Below are 27,408 nucleotides of genomic sequence, written 5' to 3' on the forward strand. Positions count from 1 at the left end.
TATTTTAAATCCTGTTAGAATCCTGTAAGAAGGATCTGCAGATGCTGGTTTAAACCGAAGATAGACACAAAAAGCTGGAGTAACTCAGCGGGACAAGCAGCATCTCTGGAGAGAAGGAATGGGTGACGTTTTGGGTCGAGACCTTTCTTCGGACTGGTTAGGCATAAGGGAAACGAGAGATATAGACGGTGATGTGGAGAGATAAAGAACAATGAATGAAAGATATGCAAAAAAGTAACGATGATAAAGGAAACAGGCCATTGTTAGCTGTTTGTTGGGTGAAAATGAAAAGACTTGGGTGGGGAGGGATAGAGAGAGTGGGAATGCCGGGGCTACCTGAAGTGGGAGAAATCAATATTCATACCACTGGGCAGCTTACAGCCCAAGCAAAATATGAGATGCTGTTCCTCCAATTTGTGTTTAGCCTCAGTCTGGCAATGGAGGAGACCGAGGACAGAAAGGTCTGTGTAGGAATGGGAAGGAGAATTAAAGTGTCCAGCAACTGGGAGATCAGGTTGGTTCACGTGGGCTGAGCAAAGGTGTTCCGCGAAATGATCACCCAGTCTGCGTCTGTATAAGAGTCTATCCACATCTTGAACAACGGACGCAGTGGATGAGGTTGGAGGAGATGCAAGTAAACCTCTGCCTAACTAGAAAGGACTGTCGGGGTCCCTGGACAAAGTCGAGGGAGGAGGTATAGCGACAGGTGTTGCATCTTCTGCGGTTGCAGGGGAAGGTACCTAGGGAGGGGGTGGTTTGGGTGGGAAGGGATGAGTTAACCAGGGAATTGAGGAGGGAACGGTCTCTGCGGAAGGCGGAAAGGGGTGGAGATGGGAAAATGTGGCTCCCATTTGTGGTGGGATCCCGTTGGAGGTGGCGGAAATTTCGGAGGATTATGTGCTGTAAGGGGGAGGGAGGTGTCGGAGATGGTCCAAGTAAATTTGAGTGCAGGATGAAAATTGGTGGTGAAGTTGATGAAGTCCATGAGTTCTGCATGGGTGCAGGAGGCTGCAAGGGTAAAAACATCAGTCCTGCATGAAGGGAAAGTGTTTTGGTTACATGCCTCGGATGGAGTAGGCCAATCGGCCCATTGAGTGTACACTGGTTGTCAGGGCATTCCTATCAGTCGCAGTGTCCCACCTATTTCCCTGTGACGTTTTCTGTCTTACATACTCATCAAACTCCTCCTCCTCCCAATCTCAATTTTCCTACTGCTCTACGAACTCAGGAGCAGTTTATTGTACCCAATTAAACCAACAGTATGTCTTTGAGACGTGGGAAGAAACCAGAACACCTCAGAGATTGTGCATTTACAGGGCCAATGTGGAACCCAGGCGTGAGTTCTTGTGATAAATTAAGCTGTAAACAGGCGATACTTAAAACAAACTTCTTCCTGAATACTGCTAAATCATTTATATATTTTTATTATTGGGTTTACCTTGACAATCATTCTATCTTTATTAATTGTTAGATGATCATTTAGCATCTAAAAGCAGACAAGGACCAGATTGCAGGCTTGCATAGGATGGGAAACCAGCCGATTCATATCCCACCATGACTGATCCCTGAGATAAAAGGTCAGGGAGAAGATGATGAATGCTGGGAATATTCAGCTCCCCTCCGGTTGAAACTTGAAAGTGCGCACCACCAAAATTGGGAACAGCCCCTTCCCTTCTATCGGGTTTCTGTTATCTGGCCCAAAATTGGGAACAGCCCTTCCACAACCTAGGGGACTGTCCAATTCACCTCTACCCCATTGCGGACATTGGATTTTGTGAAACTGATGCGCCAGAAATGCTGAGAACTACATTCTGCACTCTAGATCGTCCCCTTTCCTCTCCGTGTTGTACTTGAGTTTGACCTAATTGTATTTATGTATAGTATTATCGAATCTCTGGAGAGAAGGAATGGGTGATGTTTCGGGTCGAGACCCTAGAAGGGTCTCTCCAGAGATGCTGCCATTCCTTCTCTTCAGAGATGCTGCCTGACCTGCTGAGTTACTCCAGCATTTTGTGTCTACCTTCGATTTAAACCAACATCTGCAGTTCTTTCCTACACGTATTATCTAATCCGTTTGGATAGCATGCAAAACATGGCCTATCACTATATCTTAGTACAAGTGATAATAATGAATCTAAACCTAAACATCTTTTTTGAGATCTGGGCATTACTGGCACTTAATGTCAATGCATAATTGCACTGGAGAAGGTAGCGTTGAGCTAACTTTTCGAATAGCAAGGATATCCTTGCTGTTGAGGCAGCGCAGCGTAGGTTCACGAGATTAATCCCTGGGAAGGCAGGACTGTCATATGAGGAAAGATTGGAAAGTCTGTGCTTGTATTCACTGGAATTTAGAAGGATGAGAGGGAATCTTACAGAGACGTATAAAATTATAAAAGGACTGGACAAGCTAGATGCAGCAAAAATGTTCCCAATGTTGGGGGAGTTCAGAACCAGGGTCCACAGTCTAAGAATAAAGGGGAGGCCATTTAAAACTGAGGTGAGAAGAAACTTTTTCACCCAGAGAGTTGTGAATGTGTGGAATTCTCTGCCACAGAAGACAGTGGAGGCCAATTCACTGGATGAATTTAAAAGAGAGTTAGATAGAGCTTTAGGGGTTAGCGGAATCAAGGGAATTGGGGAGAAGGCAGGCATGGGTTACTGATTGTGGATGATCAGCCATGATCACAATGAATGGCGACGCTGGTTCGAAGGGCTAAATGGCCTCCTCCTACACCTATTTTCTATGTTACTGCATTCTTGTGAAGGTATTCCCACAGGAATGTTGAGGCGCGAGCTTTGGAATTTTGGATGGCAGCCATTGGGGAAAATGTCAACACATCTTCGCCTCGGGTTAGTATGTGACGTGGAGCTGTCCTGAGGCACTTGTTTTTCTTGGCAGTGGTTGTGGGGCAAATGTTGGAGCAGTCTCAGCAAAGGACTGCAGTGTACTTTGTGGACGTGACACAGCCACAGTGTGCAGTGGTGGAGGAAGTTCATATCATATCATCATATATATACAGCCGGAAACAGGCCTTTTTCTGCCCACCAAGTCCGTGCCGCCCAGTGATCCCCGCACATTAACACTATCCTACACCCACTAGGGACAATTTTTACATTTACCCAGCCAATTAACCTACATACCTGTACGTCTTTGGAGTGTGGGAGGAAACCGAAGATCTCGGAGAAAACCCACGCAGGTCACGGGGAGAACGTACAAACTCCTTACAGTGCAGCACCCGTAGTCAGGATCGAACCCGAGTCTCCGGCGCTGCATTCGCTGTAAAGCAGCAACTCTACCGCTGCGCTACCGTGCCGCCCTGTTATTCCATCAGGGTAGCTGATGGAGCCCATCAAGTGGATGGTCTTGTCCTGGTTGGTTGAGTTTAGAGATACAGCATGGAAACAGGCCGTTCAGCCATCGAATCCATCCACGCCAACCATCGATGGCTGCTCCTACTTTCTCATTCACTCGCTCTCTGTTGTGTTACAGCTGCACTGTGGGAGGGTTGCCTCTGCTGCAAAATAAATTCTGCCTCCCTTTGCATTCATAACTTCAAATGTTACAGGAGCAGAATTAGGCCTTTTGGCCCGTCAAGTCTACTCCACCATTCAGCCATGGCTGATCTATCTATACCTCGCAACCCCATTCTCTTGCCTTCTCCCCAAAACCCCTGACACCCATTTGCATTGTGCTCCCATCTCTAGCCCCCAGGACTATTCTAACGTAGTTTCCTCTGCCTCAACTCCAGGTGTGTAGAGTGGTCCCTGCTGTCCTGCAGTGACTGGTATGTTTTGATTACCGAGTATGACTGATAGTTTACTGTAATATTGATTATTCTATATTTCTGTTCTGTTAATTTAGCTTACTTTAAAGATATATCATGGAAACAGGCCCACCAAGTCCACGCCAACCATGATTCACACTAGGTGTATGTTAATCCACTTTCACATCCACTCCCTACACACTAAGGGCAATTTGCAGAGGCTGATTAACCTACAAACCCACGTGTCTTGGAACATGGGTGGAAACTGGAGAGCCCGGAGGAAACCTAAGCAGTCACTGCACAGCGGTAGAGTTGCTGCCTTACAGCGAATGCATCGCCGGAGACCCGGGTTCGGTCCCGACTACGGGTGCTGTCTGCACGGAGTTTGTACGTTCTCTCTGCGTGGGTTTTCTCCGAGAGCCTCGGTTTCCTCCCACACTCCAAAGATGTACAGGGTTATAGGTTAATTGACTTGGTATAAATGTAAATTGTGCCTAGTGGGTGTAGGATAGTGTTGATCCATACATAGAAACATAGAAAATAGGTGCAGGAGTAGGCCATTCGGCCCTTCGAGCCTGCACCGCCATTCAATATGATCATGGCTGATCATCCAGCTCAGTAACCTGTACCTGCCTTCCCTCCATACCCCCTGATCCCTTTAGCCACAAGGGCCACATCTAACTCCCTCTTAAATATAGCCAATGAACTGGCCTCAACTACCTTCTGTGGCAGAGAATTCCACAGACTCACCACTCTGTGTGAAGAAATGTTTTCTCATCTCGATCCTAAAAGACTTCCCCTTATCCTTAAGCTGTGACCCCTGGTTCTGGATTTCCCCAACATCGGGAACAATCTTCCCGCATCTAGCCTCTCCAACCCCTTAAGAATTTTATATGTTTCTATAAGATCCCCCCTCAGTCTTCTAAATTCCAGCGAGTATAAGCCTAGTCTATCCAGTCTTTCTTCATATGAAAGTCCTGCCATCCCAGGGATCAATCTGGTGAAACTTCTCTGTACTCCCTCTAAGGCTAGAATGTCTTTCCTCAGATTAGGAGACCAAAACTGTACACAATACCCCAGGTGCGGTCTCACCAAGGCCCTGTACAATTGCAGCAGAACCTCCCTGCTCCTATACTCAAATCCTCTTCCTATGAATGCTAACATACCATTCGCTTTCTTCACTGCCTGCTGCACCTGCACGCTTGCTTTCAATGACTGGTGCACCATGACACCCAGGTCACGTTGCAACTCCCCTTTTCCTAATTGGCCACCATTCAGGCAATACTCTGCTTTCCTGTTCTTGCCGCCAAAGTGGATAACCTCACATTTATCCACATTATATTGCATCTGCCATGCATTTGCCCACTCGCCTAATCTATCCAAGTCACTCTGCAGCCTCCTAGCATCCTCCTCGCAGCTAACACTGCCACCCAGCTTCATGTCATCCGCAAACTTAGAGATGTTGCATTCAATTCCCTCGCAAGGATCGCTGGTCGGCGCGGACCCGGTGGGCCGAAGGGCCTGTTTCCGCGCTATATCTCTAAACTAAACTCAAAAAACCTCCCCTGACCATAAGCAAATGCCCTCTAGTTTCAGAATTCTTTACTCCGGGGGAAAAAAGACTGTGAGTGTTCACTTTGTCCATGCCCCTCATGATCTTGTACACCTCACCAATGCCTCAGCTTCCTGCGCTCCAAAGAAAAATGACCCAGCATATCCAACCTCTCCCTATAACCCACGCCCAGGTAACATCCTACTGAATCTCTTCTGCACCCTTTCCAACTTAAAGACATCTTTCCTATAGCTGAGCAACAGAACGACACACAGCACTGCAAGTGTGGTCTTGCTAACGACCTGAGAGAATACACCGATCAGCCAAAACATTATGACCTGATCAGCCAAAACATCATGACCACCTGCCTAATATGCTGTTGGTCCTCCGTGTGCAGCCCCATACGCAGCAGGGTGCGATGCACTGTGTATTGTGACACATTCCTCCCATGACCACCATTAACATTTTCTGTGACTTGTGCCACAGTCGACCTTCTGTCGGTTTGGACCAGACGGGATAGCCTTTGTTGCCCTCGCGCATCGATGAGCCTTGGGCGCCCAACACCCTGTCGCCGGTTTGTGGTTTGTCCCTCCTCGGACCACTGTCGGTAGGTACTCACCACTGCTGACCGGGAGCACCCCACAAGCCTTGCCGTTTCAGAGATGCTCTGACCCAGTCGTCTGGCCAGAACAATTTGGCCCTTGTCAAAGTCGCTCAGGTCTTTACTTCTGTCCATTTCTCCTGCATCCAGCACATCAACTTCAAGAACTGACTGTTCACTTGCTGCCTAATATATCCCACCCCTTGACGGGTGCCATTGTAACAAGATAACCAATGTTATTCACTTCGCCTGTCAGTGGTCATAATGTTTTGACTGATCGGTGTAGATAAGACAGGAGTGCACAATTAACAGTGAGAAATGAGCAGTCATCCAAGAAACTGAGTGCACATCCACTGATTGCTGTAGGCAGATAAGATGATTGATGAGGCATGTGATATATTTACCTGCACCATCTCGGGTGCAGCATCTAAGGGCAGGACAGTTACATCTGTCAGACCACAATGAATGTTGTGTTGGAGGATGGTACTAGGTACAAAGTGATTGATAGAGATGTTGCCAAGGCTACAGAGGTTTAGCTATGGTCTTGCTTTCAAGAGAGCTAGATAGAAGGATTAAGGATTAATCAGTCTGAAGAAGGGTCTCGGATACTACCTGAACTGCTGAGTTACTCCTGCACTTTGTGAACTTATACGCATAAAGTTATGAGTCAGATATGAACCGCAGCGGGCCGGGCAGCATCTATGGAGGGAGGGAAATAGACAGTCGTTGTTTTGCGTTGGAAAAAAAACTGCAGATGCTGGCTTAAATCGAAGGTAGACACAAAATGCTGGAGCAACTCAGTGGGTCAGGCAGCATCTCTGGAGAGAAGGAATGGGTGACATTTCGTGTCGAGACCGTTCTTCAGACTGATTAATCCTTCAGACATTGTTTTGAGTCTATATGCTGCATGTAGATTGGAGCTCTAAATATCATTGATGACCAGTGCTAGAAGAAATCATTATATTTTCACATCCAAATGTTAACTAAAAATACAGTTGCAAATATTCTGCTGCACAATGTACATTTTAGACTATATGAGAACTGCTTTTTTGTCTATCATGGCATTCTGCCAGTAACTTCGGTAGGTTTCCACGGAATGTAAACCTGTCCCCAAAAAAATAGTATGATGATGTCTCGGTTTCAAAATACAGCATGGAAATAGGCCCTTCAGCCCACCGAGACCAGGTTGAGCATCAATCACCTATTCACACCAGTTCTGTTATCCCACTTTTTCATCCACCCTATGAACCCACACGTGTTTGGGATGTGGGAAGAAACCCACACGGTCTCGGGGAGAATGTGCAAACTTCACAAAGAGCGCCCGAGGTCAGGATCGAAGCCCGGGTCTCTGGCGCTGCGAGGTAGTAGCTTTGACAGCTATCGCATCGTGCCACAAAACTTTGACTGGGAACATTGAACTCTTCCGAAATATTCTCCCAGTCCCCTTGTTCCCTAAATTTTCCAGCACTTTTAATGGGTCGGGATCATCCATTTACTGCACTGTCTTTAAGTAGCTGAACTCTGAGCTCATTGTTTGTGCCACAGTAAACAATGGTTTGGCTCATCACAATTAGCTAATTCAGTTTTGGAGCTGCCAGTCTTGTTATAATGGACAGAAATGGTAACTGGGGCTTTTGATTGCACCCTTAGTTAGGATTTGGTGACCAAAATGTTTGGTCTATTTTTTTAAAAAGCTTCACAATTCACAACTCTCCAATCTCTTTGTCTCACACCTTTTGTTTTTTCATCTCTGGCCTTTGTCCAACTGTCTGCTTATCACTCCCCCCTGGATCAACCCATTACATGCCAGTCTTTGCCCTGCCTCTCCTCTCTTCCAGCTTTCTTCTGCCCCCCTTTTCCCCACAATCAGTCAGTTTAAAAATGGATAAAGTCTGAAGTACTGCAGTCTGAAGAAGGATCCCGACCCGAAATGTCACCTATACATTTTCTCCTGAGATGCTGCCTGACCTGCTGAGTTACAGCAGCACTTTGTCGTCTTTTGTAAACCAGCATCTGTAGTTCCGTGTTTCCCCAAAACGTGTTTATTTGGGCAGATTCCAAATGCATGCGTTGAGAATTTCCCTCTCTGCTGCTTTCTTGATTATGGAGTCCAATGTCAACTCAATTGAGAAATATCTGCATTGAACAGCCAACAAGCTCAACGGTTACAATTTTGGGACCCCTCGGACTGTTGCTGTGCAAAGCTGATGGGATTTCCCAGCAAAATCCACACCTTTACCTTGAGCAAAAATCAAACTGGAACTCAGTGGGTCAGGTGGCATCTGTGGAGGGAAATGAAAGAGGACATTTTGGGTCGGGACCCTTCTTCAGACTGACCCGCATCTCATTAGTCTGAAGAAGGATGCTGACCAAAAACTTCAGACTGACCCGTACCTCGTTAGTCTGAAGAATGGTCCTGAAGAACAAAATGTCTGTCCATTTCCTTCCACAGATCTTGTCTGACCCACTGAGTTTCTCCAGCAGTTTGTGTTTTGCTTGTTGGTGTAGCCTGTTTAACCTATGCTCTTGGATGAGCCCCAGCACTGTGCTAGTTTGCTGACTGTTTACGGCTACAGGGATATCCCCTTGTTTTAACAAAAGACCCACCTACCCATTGGTTCCTGAGTCACCACACCTATTGTTCCTAACTTGACACTCCCCATTTTTACATAGTTGTCGTGTGATAATGCCTACATCATTGATTCATAGAGCACAGAAACGGGCCCTTTGGCTCAACTTATCCACATTGACCAAAGTGTCTTCCTGAAGTAGTCCCTTGAAATCTTTGTGTCGGAAGGAACTGCAGATGCTGCTTTAAACCAAAGATAGACACAAAAAGCGGGACAGGCAGCATCTCTGGAAAGAAGGAGTGGGTGATGTTTCAGGTCGAGACCCTTCTTCAGATTGAGTCAGAGGAAAGGGAGACGTTTGGGACGGAAAGAGATGGAAATAGTTGCCTCCCCCAAGACCCCTTTAAATCTTTCACTTCTCACGAAACTATACCCTCTAGTTTTAGTTACCTTGGCTTGTGAAAAAGAGCGAACAATCCATCTTGTCTGTGCCCCTTGTGATTTTATAAATATTACTCCAGCACTTTGTGTCTATCTTCAGTGTAAACCAGCATATGCACTTCCTTCACATACCTTTTGTCTACTCCACAGCAAAATCTCCTCGAGATATGCCAACTTTGAAGAAGTTCTCCTGCTCTCCAAACGGGAGTTCTGCAACACACTCTATCGCTGCTCTGAACCTTTTCATCCCTCTAGTTTCCCTCTCCCTGACTCTCAGTCTGCAGATGGGTCTCGACCCGAAAACATCTCGACCCGAAAACATCATCCTTTCCTTTTCCTCAGAGATGCTGCCTGAGTTACTCCAGTATTTTGTGTCTATCTATAGAATCACCCCTTTGCTCCACGGAAAAGCAGTCCCAGCCTATCATGACTCTCCCTAAAGCTCAGGCCTTCCAGTCCCAGCTACAACTCTGTGAATGTCTGCACCTTCTCCAGCTTCTTCGCATTGTTTATAGAGTAGTTTTGTTTTCTCCAAAGTTGGATTGAGATTTGTTTGGTCTAACTGAGTCAGTTAGACCAAACCTGAAGGCCAGTTAGAACAAGCCAAATCAGTCTCAACCTGAAGAAGTGGGGCTTCTCGGACTCTGACAAATGCAACTGTGGAGAGGTACAGATAATGGCCCACCTGCTGACTTGCGGCAGAGAGGCACGCACTGCGGACAATCTCCGCAGAGGCACAGATGTGGCACTGGCTGTGGCAAAGCGATGGCAGAATGTCATCTGACACACGAGCGAATTTTTTTTTAAACTGAGCCATCATCCTCTAACCTGCATCTATCTCACAGCCATGGGGTATATCATGAGGTAACGCAGATGATCCTGTTTTGTGAGGCTTGCAATTGATTGTCTGTAGCAAAGGTAATGATGATCCTCTCAGAGCCTCAGCTCCAAATAGGGCAATGTGTCTAATTCTAGCCACCGCACTTTAGGAAGGGTGAAGGAAAGAAAACTACAGATGCTGGTTTAAATCGAAGGTAGACACAAAATGCTGGAGTAACTCAGCGGGACAGGCAGCATCTCTGGAGAGAAGGAATGAGTGACGTTTCGGGTCGAGACCCTTCTTCAGACTGATGTCAGGGGAGTGGGCACGACAAAGATAGGATGTAGTCGGAGACAGAAAGACTAGTGGGAGAACTGGGAAGGGGGAGGGGAAAGAGAGGGACAGAGGAACTATCTGAAGTTAGAGAAGTCAATGTTCATACCACTGGGGTGTAAACTGCCCAAGCGAAATATGAGATGCTGTTCCTCCAATTTGCGATGGGCCTCAGATGGTTCTAGAGTTGTCCCAAGGTGAGGGACTTATTTTACAAGAGATTAGTGATGGTTCATGATTGTCTCATTCACCGAGATATAGTGAAAAACTTGGGATCCAGTCAAATTTACCACACGCAGTGCAAAGAGAAAAATATCAGAATGCAGAATATAGTGTTACCAAGTTATTGTGCTATAGTTACAGAGAAAGCACAGGTGGAAAATGTGCAAGGGCTGCAGTGAGGTAGGTTGGGAGATCAGAACCTCATCCTGGCTTGCTGTTCAGTAGTCTGATAACAGTGGGGAGAAGCTGTTCCTGAATCTGGTGGTAAGCACTTTTAAATTTTATATCTTTAGCCCCATGGGGAGACGAGGGAATGACCTAGGGTGAAAATGGTCGCCTTTCAAGGGAAGTTTAGTTTAGATATACAGCACGGAAACAGGCCTTTCGGTCAGCCAAGTCCACGCCAACCATTGATCACCCGTTCACGCTGGTTCTATGTTATCCCACTTTCTCATCCACCCCCTACACACCAGGGGCAATTTACAGAAGCTTATTAACCTACAAACCCGAACGTCTTTGGGATGTGGGAGGAAACTGTGGTTCCCGGAGGAAATGCGCACGGTTATAGGGAGAACGTGCAAACCCCACACAGACAGCACCAGAGGTCAGGATCGAACACGGGTCTCCGGTGCTGTGAGGCAGCAGCTCTAACAGCCGTGTCACCCTGCACTGGACAATGAAGGAGAAATGTTTGGAGTAATAATTGTGACTAGACCAAGTGGACCCGTTGGGCCCAAACCTTTCCTGCATTGGTACAGCACCCTCTCCTCCTCTCCCCCAACTCCATCCCCCGCAGCGCCCCTTATCCTCCCTCTACTCCCCCCTCCCTCGCTAGGAGATAGATTTAAACTTTAAAATATGAATAACTTTAAAAACGTAACACCAATTTCAATGAAACTTCTTCCATTAGCACCAAAGGGACGACGACGGTGAGTAAGGTGGGCCTACAATTGTCACGCTATCGTGTACCGTTTTGGCTGTAGTACAGGAACAAACAAACAAACAAACAAGAGTTTTAGTATATAGATAGATGAGAGGGTATGGTCTTCCTAATGTTTAATGAAAATGGAGGAGCCGGCAGGGCAGTGGGAATAGCCTTTGATCTAGGTGGGTTGAGCCAAAATGCTGACGTGTTGCACTGCTCTGTTTCTCCAACTGGAATCGGATTTAATGGTGAGCTTTATTTGCTTTGCATTTTAACATAGAAAATAGGTGCAGGAGGAGGCCATTTGGCCCTTTGAGCCAGCACCGCCATTCATTGATCATCCACGGCTGATCATCCACAATCAGTAACCTGTGCCTGCCTTCTCCCCATATCCCTTGATTCCACTGGGCCCTAGAGCTCTATCTAACTCTCTTTTAAACTCATCCAGTGAATTGGCCTCCACTGCCCTCTGTGGCAGAGAATTCCACAATATCACAACTCTCTGGGTGAAAAAGTTTCTTCTCACCTCAGTTTTAAATGACCTCCCCTTTATTCTTAGACTGTGCCCCTGGTTCTGGACTCCCCCAACATTGGGAACATTTTCTGCCTTGATGCTTCAAGTGGTGGCGAAACGAGAGAAGATTTTGACTAACCTTTGGCTGTTCTTTGCATCGCAGGTGCTAAGATGGAGGAACAGGGTCTCGGCGACAATCCCATGGTGGAGGTTCGAGGCGTTGCCGACATGCCCACCGACATTCTCACCTTGTACTTCGAGAACAAACGCCGCTCGGGGGGAGGAAAAGTTTTATCCATTAAGCAGGACGGAGACCACGCCGTGATCACCTTCGAGAACCCGGCAGGTGAAATGCCAAGGGGGAGCGGAGGGAAGGTTGGAAAGCAGGCAGCAACGGAACAAGTAGGATGGAGTTTAATCCGGGCAAGTGCAAAGGATTGCACTTTGGAAGGTTGAATATAAGGGGAAAGCATGCATTGATGTACAGAGGGATCTTCGGGTCAAAGTCCATCTATCTTTTATATGTACAATTTTGGCACCACCTTAATCATCATTGTCTTGTGGTTCAAATGGTTGTTATATTTTAAAAGTTTTTCACTTCTTAAACGTTAAAAAACATATTTTTAAAGTTTATAAAATCACTTTTCCATTTCCCCTGGCCGTCATCTGCATTCAACGTCACAATGAAACCCGCCCGAATAACGGGAGTGGCGGCCAATGGGGGGCGGGGTGCCCATGGATCGTCAGTTGGAAGAGGGTTGCCAGGCCCGCAGGAGAGGCCTGTAGCAGTAATATTTATGTAAGATGGCCGCCGCATCTGTGTGTGCATGGTTGGGGGTGGGTTGCTGCTTGGACGAGTGACGGGAGTGGCAGCCAATGGGGGGGGGGAGATGAGGAGAGCTCTCCTGCTGCTGGCCGTAGGAGAGGTTTGCACGGAGGGTTGCCAAGCCCGCAGGAGAGATTTGGACCCAACGGGTCCACGCCCGTGTAGTAACTACCTGAAACTGGAAACACAAGTAGTCAGAGTGGTAAAGAAGGCGTACGGTATGCTTTCCTTCATCAGTCAGGACACCGAGTATGAAGAAGGGTCCCGACCTGAAACGTCACCTATTAGCTCTTTTCTCCAGAGATGCTGTCTGACCCAAAAAGCTGGACCCAAAATTTTGTGTCTGTCTTCAATTGAAACCAGCATCTGCAGCCCCTTCATATACATGCTGTCTGACCCGCTGAGTTACTCCAGCTTTTTGGGTCTATTACCGAGTATAAAAGTCAGGAAATCACATTGCAGTTTTATAGAACTTTGGTTAGGCGGCATTTGGAATATTGTGTGCAGTTTTGATGACCCAGAAGGATGTGTTGGTGAGGATGCGGAAGAGGTTTACCAGAATGCTGCCTGTATTAGAGTGTGTTAGCTATAAGGAGAGGTCGGACAAACAGGGATTGTTTTCCCTGGAGCGTCAGAGATTGAGGGGAGACCTGATAGAAGTACAGTGCCCTCCATAATGTTTGGAACAAAGACCCATCATTTATTTATTTGCCTCTGTACTCCACAATTTGAAATTTGTAATAGAAAAAAATCACATGTGGTTAGAGTGCACATTGTCAGATTTTATTAAAGCGTATTTTTATACATAGGAAAAAAAACTGCAGATGCTGGTTTAAATCGAAGGTAGACACAAAATGCTGGAGTAACTCTGCGGGTCAGGCAGCATCTCGGGAGAGAAGGAATGGGTGACATTTCGGGTCGAGACCCTTCTTCAGACTGATTACGTCTCGGGTCAAGACCCTTCAGTCTGAAGAAGGGTCTCGACCCGAAACGTCATCCATTCCTACTCATAGAAACAGAAAATAGGTGCAGGAGGAGGCCATTTGGCCCTTCGAGCCAGCACCACCATTAATTGTGATCATGGCTGATCGTCCACAATCAATAACCCGTGCCGGCCTTCTCCCCATATCCCACAGATTCCACTACCCCCTAGAGCTCTATCTAACTCTCTCCTGAGATGCTACCTGACCCGCTGAGTTACTCCAGCATTTTGTATTTTTATACATTTTGGTTTCACAATGTAGAAATTACAGCTGGGTTTATACATAGTCCCCCCATTTCAGGGCACCATAATGTTTGGGACCCATGGCTTCACGGGTGTTTGTAATTGCTCAGGTGTGTTTAATTGCCTCCTTAATGCAGGTATAAGAGAGCTCTCAGCACCTAGTCGTTTCTCCAGTCTTTCCATCACTTTTGGAAACATTTATTGCTGTTTATCAACATGAGGACCAAAGTTGTGCCAATGAAAGTCAAAGAAGCCATTATGAGACTGAGAAACAAGAATAAAACTGTTAGAGACATCAGCCAAACCTTAGGCTTACCAAAATCAACTGTTTGGAACATCATTAAGAAGAAAGAGAGCACTGGTGAGCTCACTAATCACAAAGGGACTGGCAGGCCAAGGAAGACCTCCACAGCTGATGACAGAAGAATTCTCTCTATAATAAAGAAAATAATTCCCAAACACCAGTCCGACAGATCAGAAACACTCTTCAGGAGTCAGGTATGGTTCTGTCAATGACCACTGTCCACAGAAGACTTCATGAACAGAAATACAGAGGCTACACTGCAAGATGCAAACCACTGGTTAGCTGCAAAAATAGGATGGCCAGGTTACAGTTTGTCAAGAAGTACTTGAATGAGCAACCACAGTTCTGGAGAAAGGTGGACAGGTGAGATGAAGATTAACTACTATCAGAGTGATGGCAAGAGCAAAGTATGGAGGAGAGAAGGAACCGCCCAAGATCCAAAGCATACCACCTCATCTGTGAAACACGGTGGTGGGGGTGTTATGGCCTGGGCATGTATGGCTGCTGAAGGTACTGGCTCACTTATCTTCATTGATGATACAACTGCTGATGGTAGTAGCATAATGAATTCTGAAGTGTATAGATACATCCTATCTGCTCAAGTTCAAACAAATGCCTCAAAACCCATTGGCCGACAGTTCATTCTACATCAAGACAATGAACCCAAACATACTGCTAAAGCAACAAAGGAGTTTTTCAAAGCTAAAAAATGGTAAATTCTTGAGTGGCCAAGTCAATTGCCCGATCTGAACTCAATTGAGCCTGCCTTTTATATGCTGAAGAGAAAACTGAAGGGGACTAGCCCCCAAAACATGGCTAAAGATGGCTGCAATACAGGCCTGGCAGAGCATCACCAGAGAAGACACCCAGCAACTGGTGATGTCCATGAATCACTGACTTCAAGCAGTCATTGCATTGCAAAAGATATGCCACAAAATACTAAACATGACTACTTTCAATTACATGACATTGCTGTGTCCCAAACATTATGGTGCCCTGAAATGGGGGACTAACAATCCATATAGATAGCACCCATAGTCAGGATTGAACCGGGATTGAATGTGTGTTATCCAGTCAAATCATACTATACATTTGTAGAATCAAGTACAACAGATAAAGGAGGGGGGAAATTAACCAGATAGATGTAGAGTTGGAATAAACATTTAAAAGAGTGGAGCAATTATAGTGGATGTTAGCAGAGCCTCTTCTGTGACGAGCAGGCAGACTCCAGCAAGGTTAAATAGGGTATTGCAATGAAAGTGGGTGCAGGTTTGGGTAACTAAATGGCTTAATCCTGTTCCTTGTTGTGTTGCTTTGGCAAATCCCCATTTGGCTGCAATTTCTGTTGTGTTTCAGCCCCATTCTGAGAGGGTGTATCTTCTGAAAAACGAATCCTGCCTCCCTTTGCATTGTGCTCCCTCCTCTACCCCTCAGGACTATTCTAGTGTGGTTTCCTGTGCCTTAGTTACAGTTGTGTGGAGTCATCCCTGTGTAATGCCATGGAGTGGTAGAGTGATACGTGTGGAAACAGGCCCTTCGGCCCAACTTCCCACCCTGGCCAACTGGTCCCAGCTACACTGGTCCCACCTGCCCGCGTTTGGTTCACATCCCTCCAAACCTGTCCTATCCATGTACATGTCTAACTGTTTCTTAAATGCTGAGAAAGTCCCTGCCTCAACTACCTCTTTTGGAAGCTTGTTCCATACACCCACTACCCTTTGTGTGAAAAGGTTACCCCTCAGGTTCCTATAAAATCTTTTCCCCTTCACCTTAAACCTCTGGTCCTCGATTCATCCAGTCTGGGCAAGAGACTCTGTGCATCACCTCTATAAGATCACCCCTCATCCTCCTGCATTCCAAGGACTAGAGACCCAGGCCACTCAACCTCTCCCTATAGCTCAGGCCCTCTAGTCCTGGTAACGTCTTCTCTGTACTTGCTGCAACTTAACAGGAATATTCATGCAATAATACAACAAATAAATATAAAATAATCAATAATACAGTAAGTTGTAATACTAGGTAACCTAACCACAATAGTCACTATACCAGAGGACATCGGTTCAAGGTGAAGGGGAGCAGATTTAATAGTAATCTGAGGTGTAACTTTTTCACACAAAGGGTGGTGTGTGTATGGAACAAGCTGCCAGAGGAGGTAGTTGAGGCTGGGACTATCACAACGTTTAAGAAACAGTTAGACATGTCTTATATCTTGTGGTCATCACTTCCGAAGGCCACCAGGGACTACTGGGAGTATCCTACACCCACTAGGGACAATTTTTAACACTATCACAATGGAACACAATGGAATGTTGGCCTTCGTACCAAGGGGAGTTGAGTATAGGAGCAAAGAGGTCCTTCTACAGTTGTACCGGGCCCTGGTGAGACCGCACCTGAAGTACTGTGTGCAGTTTTGGTCTCCAAATTTGAGGAAGGATATTCTTGCTATTGAGGGCGTGCAGCGTAGGTTCACTAGGTTAATTCCCGGAATGGCGGGACTGTCGTATGTTGAAAGGCTGGTGCAATTAGGCTTGTATACACTGGAATTTAGAAGGATGAGGGGGGATCTTATTGAAACATATAAGATAATTAGGGGATTGGACACATTAGAGGCAGGAAACATGTTCCCAATGTTGGGGGAGTCCAGAACAAGGGGCCACAGTTTAAGAATAAGGGGTAGGCCATTTAGAACGGAGATGAGGAAGAACTTTTTCAGTCAGAGAGTGGTGAAGGTGTGGAATTCTCTGCCTCAGAAGGCAGTGGAGGCCAGTTCGTTGGATGCTTTCAAGAGAGAGCTGGATAGAGCTCTTAAGGATAGCGGAGTGAGGGGGTATGGGGAGAAGGCAGGAACGGGGTACTGATTGAGAGTGATCAGCCATGATCGCATTGAATGGCGGTGCTGGCTCGAAGGGCTGAATGGCCTACTCCTGCACCTATTGTCTATTGTCTATCCCACACCCACTAGGGACAATTCATTTAAACATTTACCAAGCGATTTAACCTACAAACCTGTACGCCTTTTAAGTGTGGAGAAAACCCATGCAGATCATGGGGAGAACGTACTAACTCCGTACAGACAGCACCCGTGGTCAGGATTGAACCCGAGTCTCCTTAAACCTATGCCCTCCTGTATTAGAATGCTCTAACCTGGAATAAAGACTGTGTGCGTTCACTTTATCCATGCCCCTCACGATCTTGCACACCTCTAAGGTCACCCGAAGATTGACACAAAAAACTGGATTACCTCAGCAGGACAGGCAGCATCTCTGGAGAGAAGCATTGGGTGACGTTTTGGGTCGAGACCCTTCTTCAGACTGAAAGTCATGGGAAAGGGAAACGAGAGATGTAAACGATGATGTAGAGAGATACAGAACAATGAATGAAAGATATGCAAAATAATGTAACGATGATATGGAAACAGGCCATTGTTAGCTGTTTGTTGGGTGAAAAGGAGAAGCAGTGCGACTTGGGTGGGGGAGGGATAGAGAGAGAGGGAATGCCAGGGTTACTTGAAGTGAGAGAAATCACTAATCATACCACTGAGCTGTAAGCTGCCCAAGCGAAATATGAGATACTGTTCCTCCAATTTGCAGTTAGCCTCATTCTGACAATGGAGGAGACCGAGGACAGAAAGGTCAGTGTGGGAATCGGAAGGGGTATTAAAATGTATTGCGTCTGGGAGATCAGGTTGGTTCAGGCGGACTGAGTGAAGGTCAGCCTTCCACAGTCCAAAGAGAAACCCCTCCAAGCCCATCTAACCTCTCCCCATGCCCGCAGTGATTCTACCTGTGATCCTATGAGTTTCCGGTCCGTCCTGAAGGGCGGCACGGTGGCGCAGCGGTAGAGTTGCTGCCTTACAGCGAATGCAGCACCGGAGACTCAGGTTCGATCCTGACTACCGGCACCGTCTGTACGGAGTTTGTACGTTCTCTCCGTGACCTGCGTGGGTTTTCTCCGAGATCTTCGGTTTCCTCCCACACTCCAAAGACGTACAGGTATGTAGGTTAATTGGCTGGGCAAATGTAAAAATTGTCCCTAGTGTGTGTGGGATATTGTTAATGTACGGGGATCGCTGGGCGGCGTGGACCCGGTGGGCCGAAGGGCCTGTTTCCACGCTGTATCTCTAAATCTACATCTTTCCCTGTCTCTGCTGGTTGCAGATGCTCAGCAAGTCATCTCGAAGCCGGAGCACAAGTTCCAGGACGTCCATCTGATTGTGAAGAGGGTGCCGCCCAATGACCCGAGGGCAGTGGTGCTGCGAGACCTGAGCCCCGACTTTGCCGATGACATCCTGACGCTTTTCCTGGAGTATATCACGGGACTCGACGGTGAAGGGTTCACTGTGCACTTCAGCCCGGACAGGACGCAAGCAGCCGTTCACTTCCGAGATGCACTGCCTGCACCAGGTGAGTGCGAGCGATAAGTCCTGTGTGCTTGTCCACGGTGCGTCTGTGTCCCACCCCCCTCTCCCCGAGGCTGTACAACATACTGAGGCAGTGGTGAAGTTCCTGGATTAGCAACCCAAAGGCCAGCCAGAGGGTGGCACAGTCGTTAGAGCCGTGCCTCACAGCACAGGTTTGATCCTGACATAGAAACATAGAAAATAGGTGCAGGAGGAGGCCATTTGACCCTTCAAGCCAGCACCGCCATTCATTGTGATCATGGCTGATCATCCACAATCAGTAACCCGTGCCTGCCTTCTCCCCATACCCCTTGATTCCGCTAGCCCCTAGAGCTCTATCTAACTCTCTTTTAAATTCATCCAGTGAATTGGCCTCCACTGCCCTCTGCGGCAGAGAATTCCACAAATTTACAACTCTCTGGGTGAAAAAGTTTTTTCTCACCTCAATTTTAAATGGCCTCCCCTTTACTCTTAGACTGTGTGGCCCCTGGTTATGGACTCTCCCATCATTGGGAACATTTATCCTGCATCTAGCTTGTCCAATCCTTTTAGAATTTTATATGTTTTTATAAGATCCCTTCTCATCCTTTTAAATTCCAGTGAATACAAGCCCAGTCTTTCCTCATATGACAGTCCCACCATCCTGGGGATTGACCTCGTGAACACACGCTGCACTGCCTCAATAGCAAGGATGTCCTCCCTCTAATTAGGAGACCAAAACTACACACAGTACTCCAGATGTGATCTCACCAGGGCCCTGTACAACTGCAGAAGGACCTCTTTACTCCTATTATCAAATCCTCTCGTTATGAAGGCCAACATGCCATTAGCTTTCGTCACTGCCTGCTGACCTCAGGTGTTTTCTGTGTGGAGCTTGCACGTTCTCCCTTTGAGCACATGTGTTTCCTCTGCGTTTTCTGGTTTGTACGTCAACTGACCTCTGACAATTGCCCCTATTGTGAAAGGAGGCGATGTGAAAGTGGGGTAACATAGAACTAGTGTGAACTGGTCAGTGTGGATTCTGTGGGCCGAAGGGCCTGTTTCCATGCTATATCTCTAAACTAAACCTATTTTCGTACAACAGTATATGGGAAGCTTTGAACTTTACAAAATAATATGTCGAGCCATAACTAGAGTATTGTGTGCAGTTCTAGTTTCGGATATCATATCATATCATCATATCATATCATATATATACAGCCGGAAACAGGCCTTTTCGGCCCTCCAAGTCCGTGCCGCCCAGCAATCCCCGCACATTAACACTATCCTACACCCACTAGGGACAATTTTTACATTTACCCAGCCAATTAACCTACATATCTGTACGTCTTTGGAGTGTGGGACGAAACCGAAGATCTCGGAGAAAACCCACGCAGGTCACGGGGAGAATGTCAATAGTCATTTTATTTGTCACATATACATAAATGTGCAGTAAAATCAATGTACAAACTCGGTACAGACAGCACCCATAGTTGGGATGGAACCCGGGTCTCCGGCGCTGTATTCGCTGTAAGGCAGCAACTCTACCGCTGCGCCACCGTGACCGCCCTACTGGTTGTCAGTTTTACTGCTTGTCAATCTCCAAAGTAACTTCCAAGTGTTTTATTTTCTCACCGTTTCAGCTGTGGAAGAGATGAAGAGGAAGGCTGAAGGCCGGTGTTTGCATGGGGTGACTGTACAGGTGGAGCAGCTCCCTCACACCGACCGCGTCCTGGTGGAAAACCTCGGCCCCAGCGATGACGAGGAGCTGATGCGCCTCTACTTCGAGAGCCGGCGGAGCAACGGCGGGACGGTGCTCGACGTCACCATGCTCCCGGGCGCTAAGGCCATAGTCGAGTTCCAGGAATGGGAAGGTCCTTATCGACAATTCAATGACAAGTACAAGTTACGGGGGAGTGGGGAAGTGTTAGGGGAAGACTTTATTCTTTGCAGCGCAGGAGGTTGAGGGGAGATCTTATAAAGGTGTACAAAATCATGAGGGGAACAGATTGGGTAGATGCACAGAGTCTCTTGCCCAGAGTAGGGGAATCGAGGACCAGAGGACATAGGTTTAAGGTGAGAGGGTAAAGATTTAATAGGAACTTGAAGGACAACTTTTTCACACAAAGTGTCGTCGGTGTATGGAACGAGCAGCAGGAGGAGGTAGTTGAGGCAGGGACTATCATTGCATTTAAGATACATTTGAACAGGTACATGGATAGGAGAGGTTTAGAGGGATTTGGGCCAAGCGCAGACAGGTGGAACTAGTGTAGATGGGGCATGTTGGTTGGCTTGAAGCAAGTTGGGCCGAAGGGCCTGTTTCCAAGCTGTGTGACTCTGACTTCATGATTAAAGAGCATTGACATTTAAAAGTAGATGCATGGGGAGTTCTGGCAGAGGATGCTGAATTCTGGAATTCTTGACCCTGAAAAGTTGTGAAGGCCGGATCGTTGTTTTTTGGAAGCCACCGACCGCCCTATGGTTTAAGGGTAGTGTTGTAGTGACAGAGAATAGAAACAGGCCCTTCAATCCAACATGTCCATGCTGAGCAGATGCCCAACTATGCTAGTTCCATTTGCCTGCATTTGGCCCATAATCCTCTCAGCCGTTCCTGCCTATGTACCTGTCCAAATGTCCCTTAAATGTTATTGTACCTGCCTCAAGTGCTTCCTCTGGCAGCTCGATCCGTATACCCATGGAGGGGGGACCCTCTATTATCAGGCTTCTGAACGGTCCTTCCACAAACTAGGTTACTGTCCGATTCACCTCTACCCCATTGCGGACATTATCAATGGAACTGATGCACTACAATGCTGAGAACTATATTCTGCACTCTGTATCTTCCCCTTTGCTCTACCTGTTGGACTTGAGTTTGATGTGATTGTATTTATTTGTGGCAATATCTGCTCTGTTTGGACAGCATGCAAAGCAAAGCTTTTCACTGTACCTCAGTACACATGACAGTAATAAACCTAAGCCACTATGTTGCGGGAGGCCATTGTTCCATAAGTAGTCACCCACTGTATCTGTAAAGGGGCTGCTCCTTGCCTTCTGGCTGCACTTCACACCCACCATCCGCATCTTTGGACACCCTGTGCGTAGGGGAGAGGGCAGGGCCGAGGATGTCCTGGTTGGGTTGGGTTGCTCCTGGGCCTGGCCAAGCTGGCCATCCGCGAGTCACGGCGCCAGGCGGAAGAGGGCTCTGCCCGAGCCGGCTGCCTGCCACTTTTCCGGGGTTACGTCCGTGCCCGGGTGGTGTTAGAGAGGGACCGCGTGCTGTCCATGGGCACCCTGGGGGGTTTCCGGGGCCACGGGGGGTTGAGTGCATCTTGGACAAGGAGTGTAAGATAGTTGTACAGTAGTTTATTGTTTGTCTTGTGTTATGGTGGTGGGTTCTGTTTTGGTTTTATTGTATATATTATTTTAATATTTGAATAAATATTTTTGATTAAAAAAAATCTGTGTCTGCTTCTATTTCAGATGTGGAGAGAGTCGTCCAGAAGAAGCAGATTCTGCAGCAAAGGGAGCTGCTCGTTCGCCCCTACTACAGCTTCCTCCACCCCTCTGAGGATGGGCTGGAGAGCGAGGAGGGGAGGGTGGAGGGCGAGGAGGGGAGGGTGGAGGGCGAGGGGGGGAGGGTGGAGGGCGAGGAGCCGCCCACCCAGGCCTCGAGCATGGTGACCGTCCCCGACGCGCTGAGGATGCAGGTCCTGCAGTCCAGCGGCTTCCTGCAGGAGCTGCAGGCCGAGTGCCCAGACCGGACCCTGGAGATGGACTCTGATGGCGTTATCCACGTGAGGGGGAGTGTCCTCGCGCAGGTGCAGAAGGGGAAGAGCCAGATCCTGGAGTTCCTCAACAGCGTGGCCCAAGTGGAGGTCGCCGTCGGCAACGACCTGGCGACGTTCCTCTCGGGGGCCGAGGTTCGGGATCACCTCCAGAGCTTGTTGAAGGAACGCTCGTCCTGCTACTCCATCTCCGACCTGGTGATGACGGTGTGCGGGCCTTCGCTGCCGGTTGCCCGCGAGGCCGCCGGCCTGATCGAGCAGCAGGTCTCCAAGTTCAGCGTCTCGGTGACGGACCAACAACTCCACGCGCTGACCTCCCCCGAGTGGGAGAAGCTGCTGCCGACGCTGCGGTGTTGCAACGCGCAGCTGACCGACGCGGGCGACCAGGTCTGGTTCACCTCCCTGGCCCCCTTCCAGGCGGAGAACCAGCAGCGGGTGGAGCTGCTGCTGAGGGAGGCGATTCTGCAGGAGTCCGTCATAGCCATGGAGCCCGGAAAGTTCCGTTACTTGCAGGAGTACCACCAGGATCTGCTCATGGGATACGGGGAGGTTTCCATATTCCCACTGGAAGGCGATGTCTCAGGACTAAGGGTAGGCTTTCAATCTGCTGCTCAACTTTCTTTGTGCTTTGTTGAGGTAGTACATTGGCCCTTTCCATGGAGTGTGGGTGAAAGGACCTGCAGATGCCGGTATGTACACCAAAGATACACACAAAATGCTGGAGTAACTCAACAGGTCAGGTAGCATCTCAGGAGAAAAAGGATGGGTGACATTTCGGGTCTTCAGACTGAAAGTAGAGGGGAGGGAACTGAAGGCAAGAAACGGCCAGAACACCGGACGACCAAGGAAGGGTCTTCACAGCCAACGATGGTCCATTATGGGCTCCACCCTCGGTTATCTGCTTTGTTCTGGCCTTTTCTCATCTCCAGTTCCCTCCCTTCTACTTTCAGTCTGAAACATAGAAACATAGAAAATAGGTGCAGGAGGGGACTATTTGGCCCTTCGAGCCAGCACCGCCATTCATTGTGATCACGGCTGATCATCCACAATCAGTAACCCGTGCCTGCCTTCTCCCCATATCCCTTGATGCCACTGGAGCTCTATCTAACTCTCTTTTAAATTCATCCAGTGAATTGGCCTCCACTGCCTTCTGCAGCAGAGAATTCCACAAATTCACAACTCTCTGGGTGAAAAAGTTTCTTCCTGAAGAAGAGTCCCAACCCCAAATGTCTCCCATCGTTTTTCATCCTGAGATGCTGCCTGACGCGCTGAGTTACTCCAGCACTTTGGTCATTTGCATTGAGGCCTCCTGCAGCACCAGCCCATGTCCCATCAAACTCTTCCACCACCCTTTTGTTATTATCACTGCTGCTTCTCACCCAGTCCCCAGCGTGCCTTCTCCTCGCTGCTACCACCGGGCAGACGATGCAGAAGCCTGAAGCCCCACACCCACCAGGTTCAGGGACAGCTACTTTACTACAACCATCGGGTTCTTGAACTGACCCGCACAACCTGACCAACAGGCACGGAACTGCTCTGTCCAGATCACCGATTACCCGCATTCAGTGCATTCAATGCAGTGCAGACTCTGACTCTGTTGATGTCCCTCGATCCTCCCTATCTATGTAACAGAGAAACATAGAAAATAGGTGTAGGAGGAGGCCATTCGGCCCATCAAGTCAGCACCGCCATTCATTGTGATCATGGCCGAACATCCACGATCAGTAACCCGTGCCTGCCTTCTCCCCAATATCCCTAGCCCCTAGACCTCTATACCTACCACATATAGCTTGTTGGCTCCCACACTACTCTTATCTGTCCACGTGGTTCAACATGAAACACTGTCCGACTGTGCTCATGTTCACTTCCTTCAGATATCTTGCTACATAAACACGTCTAGCTTGGAAACGGGGCCTTTGGCCCAACTCGTTGCTGCCGACCAAGATAGCCCATGTACCCTCGTTCCATTTGCCCGCATCTCTCTGACTGCATTCACCGTGTCTATTCCCCTCGTGATTTTGTATGCCTCTATACGATCACTCCCTGAGCCTCCTGCACTCCAACGGATAAAGCCCTGGCCTGCCCAACCTCTCCCTGTAGCTCAGGCCCTCAGGTCCAGGGAGCATCTTCGTAAATCTTCTCTGCACTCTTTCCAGTTTAACGGCATCTTTCCCGTAGCAGGGTGACCAAAACTGAACGTAATCCTAAAAGTACAGCCTCATCAATGTTTAGGACAACTGTAACATTACGTGCCAGCTGCTATACTCAATACCTTGACTGATAAGTCCAGCATGCCACACACCTTTTTACTACTCTGTCTGCCTGTAGTAACTTGCAATGTGTTTCCTATAATATCAAGGTATGAATTTGCTGTGAACTGATGATTATATTTGCATTGTGTGCTGAATATTTTATCTGTGGCATGTCTTATGGTGGCACAGTGGCACAGCTGGTAAAGCCACTGCTTCCCACCACCAGAGACCCAGGTTTAATCCTTCCTTACTCTAGGTGCTGTCTGTGTGGAGTTTGCATGTTCTGCCTGTGACTGCATGGGTTTCCCCCGGGTGCTCCGGTTTCCTCCCTCATCCAAACGTGTGGCTTTGCAGGTTAATTGGCCCTTTGTAAATTGCCCCAAGTGGATGCAAAAGTGGGATAACATAGAACTAGTGTGAATGAGTGATTGATGGTTGGTGTGGACTCGTTGGGTGAAGGGTCTGTTTCCATGCTGTGTCTCTGAACTGAACCCATGTGCTGTATATTGTATCTGCACAGTGTGAATATTATACCAGCCAAAACATTATGACCACTGACAGGTGACGTGAATAACATTGATTATCTTGTTACAATGGCACCTGTCAAGGGGTGGGATATATTAGGCAGCAAGTGAACAGTCAGTTCTTGAAGTTGATGTGTTGGATGCAGGAGAAATGGACAGGAGTAAAGACCTGAGCGACTTTGACAAGGGCCAAATTGTTATGGCCAGACGACTGGGTCAGAGCATCTCTGAAACGGCAAGGCTTGTGGGGTGCTCCCGGTCAGCAGTGGTGAGTACCTACCGACAGTGGTCCGAGGAGGGACAAACCACAAACCGGCGACAGACAGGGTGTTGGGCGCCCAAGGCTCATTGATGCGCGAGGGCAACGAAGGCTATCCCGTCTGGTCCGAACCGACAGAAGGTCGACTGTAGCACAAGTCACAGAAAATGTTAATGGTGGTCATGGGAGGAATGTGTCACAATACACAGTGCATCGCACCCTGCTGCGTATGAGGCTGCACACGGAGGACCAACAGCATATTAGGCAGGTGGTCATAATGTTTTGGCTGATCGGTGTATCTGTATAGTGTGTTGTTCCTCGTTGTGTGCTGTCAGTGAATGAAACTCCCTCTGTCCATTTCCCTGCTGTGTACAGGTGACTGGACAAGCCAAGGCCTGTCAGACCATGGACGAGCTCCTTCGCAGCATAATCGCCACCATCTGCTCCAGACCAGTGGCGCTCCAGGAACCCGGCATTTCACGTTTCCTGCTGGAGCCGGCCGGGACCGACACCCTCAGGCAGCTGGAGAGGAAGTACAAGTGCACCATTCGGTTGGAGCGAGCTTGCTGGATAACGCCGCAGGCCGAGGTAGAGTATCCTCACCTGCCTCTCTTCCCAGGAAGCCGCAGGCCCCAGGACCAGTACTGCTTTAAACCCCATGCAGCAGCAACGCTGGTGGTAGAGCCGCCGCCAGTCACCCGAGTTCAATCCTGTCCTCAGGCAGTGTCCATGTGGAGTTTGCATGTCCACCCTGTAATCTCGGGGGTTTACTCCGGGTGCTCTGGTTTCCTCCCACATCCCAAAAACGTGTGGGTTGGTAGGTTGATTGGCCTCTGTAAATTGCACCGTGCTGCATCAGTGAGGGGTAGAATCTGAGGGCGTGGCAGCGCTGTGGGGAGAACAACTGATTCGATGTGTGTGCAGAGTCATACAGCACAGAAACTGGCACTTTGGCCCACGTCATCCATGCTGGCCAAGATGGCTGCTCATGCTCGCCCTGATAGACCCATGCACCTCTAAACCTTTCCTGTCCTTGCACCAGATTGGAGTGAGTTTCCTCTGGCTTGTGATCTCACCGTGTCACGCTGTGTTAGGATGTCAATGTTATCTGAGCCAGGCTCCTCACTGGTGCTGGGCACCCTCTCCTCCCACCGTACTGGGCCTAACCTTGATGTTGCTCTCCTCCACCAGCATCCCCTGGAAGCCCAAAGGAACCAGGGAATACCGAGGCTGGAGAGAGGTGCCTCCGTCGCCGTGACACAGCTCCCAGTGTTAGAACCATCGCCGGTGACGACCACTGAGCCGAACGCCAACGTCCCAGACCTTGGTAAGCTCAAAGTCTCATGTCTAAGATGCTGAGTTCCCACAGATGAACACAAAGCAGTGATCCAGCAAGAGAACAGTGTTCCCACTTCATGGCTACCGAGTTTTATTTAATTGAGCAGCAGGCACCATGGGCCAAATGGTCTAATTCTGCTCTTCAGCCACCAAGCACGACATCTGGAGTCTGCAGTGCATTGTTCGATCAATCAAGAAGGTTGTTGGCTGCAACCTCCCCCCATCGACGAACTGAAAGGGCCAGGAAGTGAGCGGGCAAGATCATCTCTGACCCCTCTCACCCTGGCCACAAACTCTTCGAAGCACTTCCCTCTGGAAGGCGACTCCGGACTGTCAAAGCAGCCACAGCCAGACATAAAAACAGCTTTTTTTCCACTGTTTTATGTCTGGCTGTCGTGGCTTTGATTCAACAACCAAAGCTCTACTCAACAATCAAAAGTCTGTAGCCTTCTTTTGCTCTGGTATTTTATTTCATTCTTCACATGTTTAAACTACAATGTTTTATTCTTAATGTTTTATGCTTTATTCTTAATTGTTTACTGTATGTCGTGTTGTTACTTGCGAGCGGAGCACCAAGGCACATTCCTTGTATGTGCACATACTTGGCTAATAAAATGTAATTCAATTCAATTCTATATTCAATTCAATTCAATTCAATTATCTCTTATGTGATCTTAACGGAAACCTCCCAGGATATTGACTCTGGAAGATTCAGCCAAAGTAATACCAGCAAGCTTATGGAGAGCAAGTGGAGACTCTTGTTGTGAATAGT

The 27,408-nt window shown here is 48.1% G+C and overlaps 1 protein-coding gene across 4 annotated transcripts in view; it reads left to right on the forward strand.

Moving 5' to 3' along the window:
* The window catches only part of parp10 (poly(ADP-ribose) polymerase family member 10), a 41,378-nt gene that overhangs the window by 5,723 nt on the left and 8,247 nt on the right, over positions 1 to 27,408 (forward strand). For 2 of the 4 annotated variants that reach the window (XM_078426032.1, XM_078426041.1), the window contains 6 exons: positions 11,909 to 12,091; positions 18,258 to 18,503; positions 20,122 to 20,352; positions 21,959 to 22,854; positions 25,674 to 25,886; positions 26,490 to 26,625. In XM_078426032.1, coding sequence (XP_078282158.1) covers positions 11,917 to 12,091; positions 18,258 to 18,503; positions 20,122 to 20,352; positions 21,959 to 22,854; positions 25,674 to 25,886; positions 26,490 to 26,625 — 1,897 coding nt within the window. In that variant the 5' untranslated portion in view covers positions 11,909 to 11,916. Of the gene's footprint in view, positions 1 to 11,908; positions 12,169 to 14,211; positions 14,611 to 18,257; positions 18,504 to 20,121; positions 20,353 to 21,958; positions 22,855 to 25,673; positions 25,887 to 26,489; positions 26,626 to 27,408 lie in introns of those variants that run through there. The other 2 variants (XM_078426048.1, XM_078426023.1) reach the window with 2 other exon arrangements.

This window comes from Rhinoraja longicauda, chromosome 2 (genome assembly GCF_053455715.1).
Source record: "Rhinoraja longicauda isolate Sanriku21f chromosome 2, sRhiLon1.1, whole genome shotgun sequence".
Taxonomy (NCBI): Eukaryota; Metazoa; Chordata; class Chondrichthyes; order Rajiformes; family Arhynchobatidae; genus Rhinoraja; species Rhinoraja longicauda.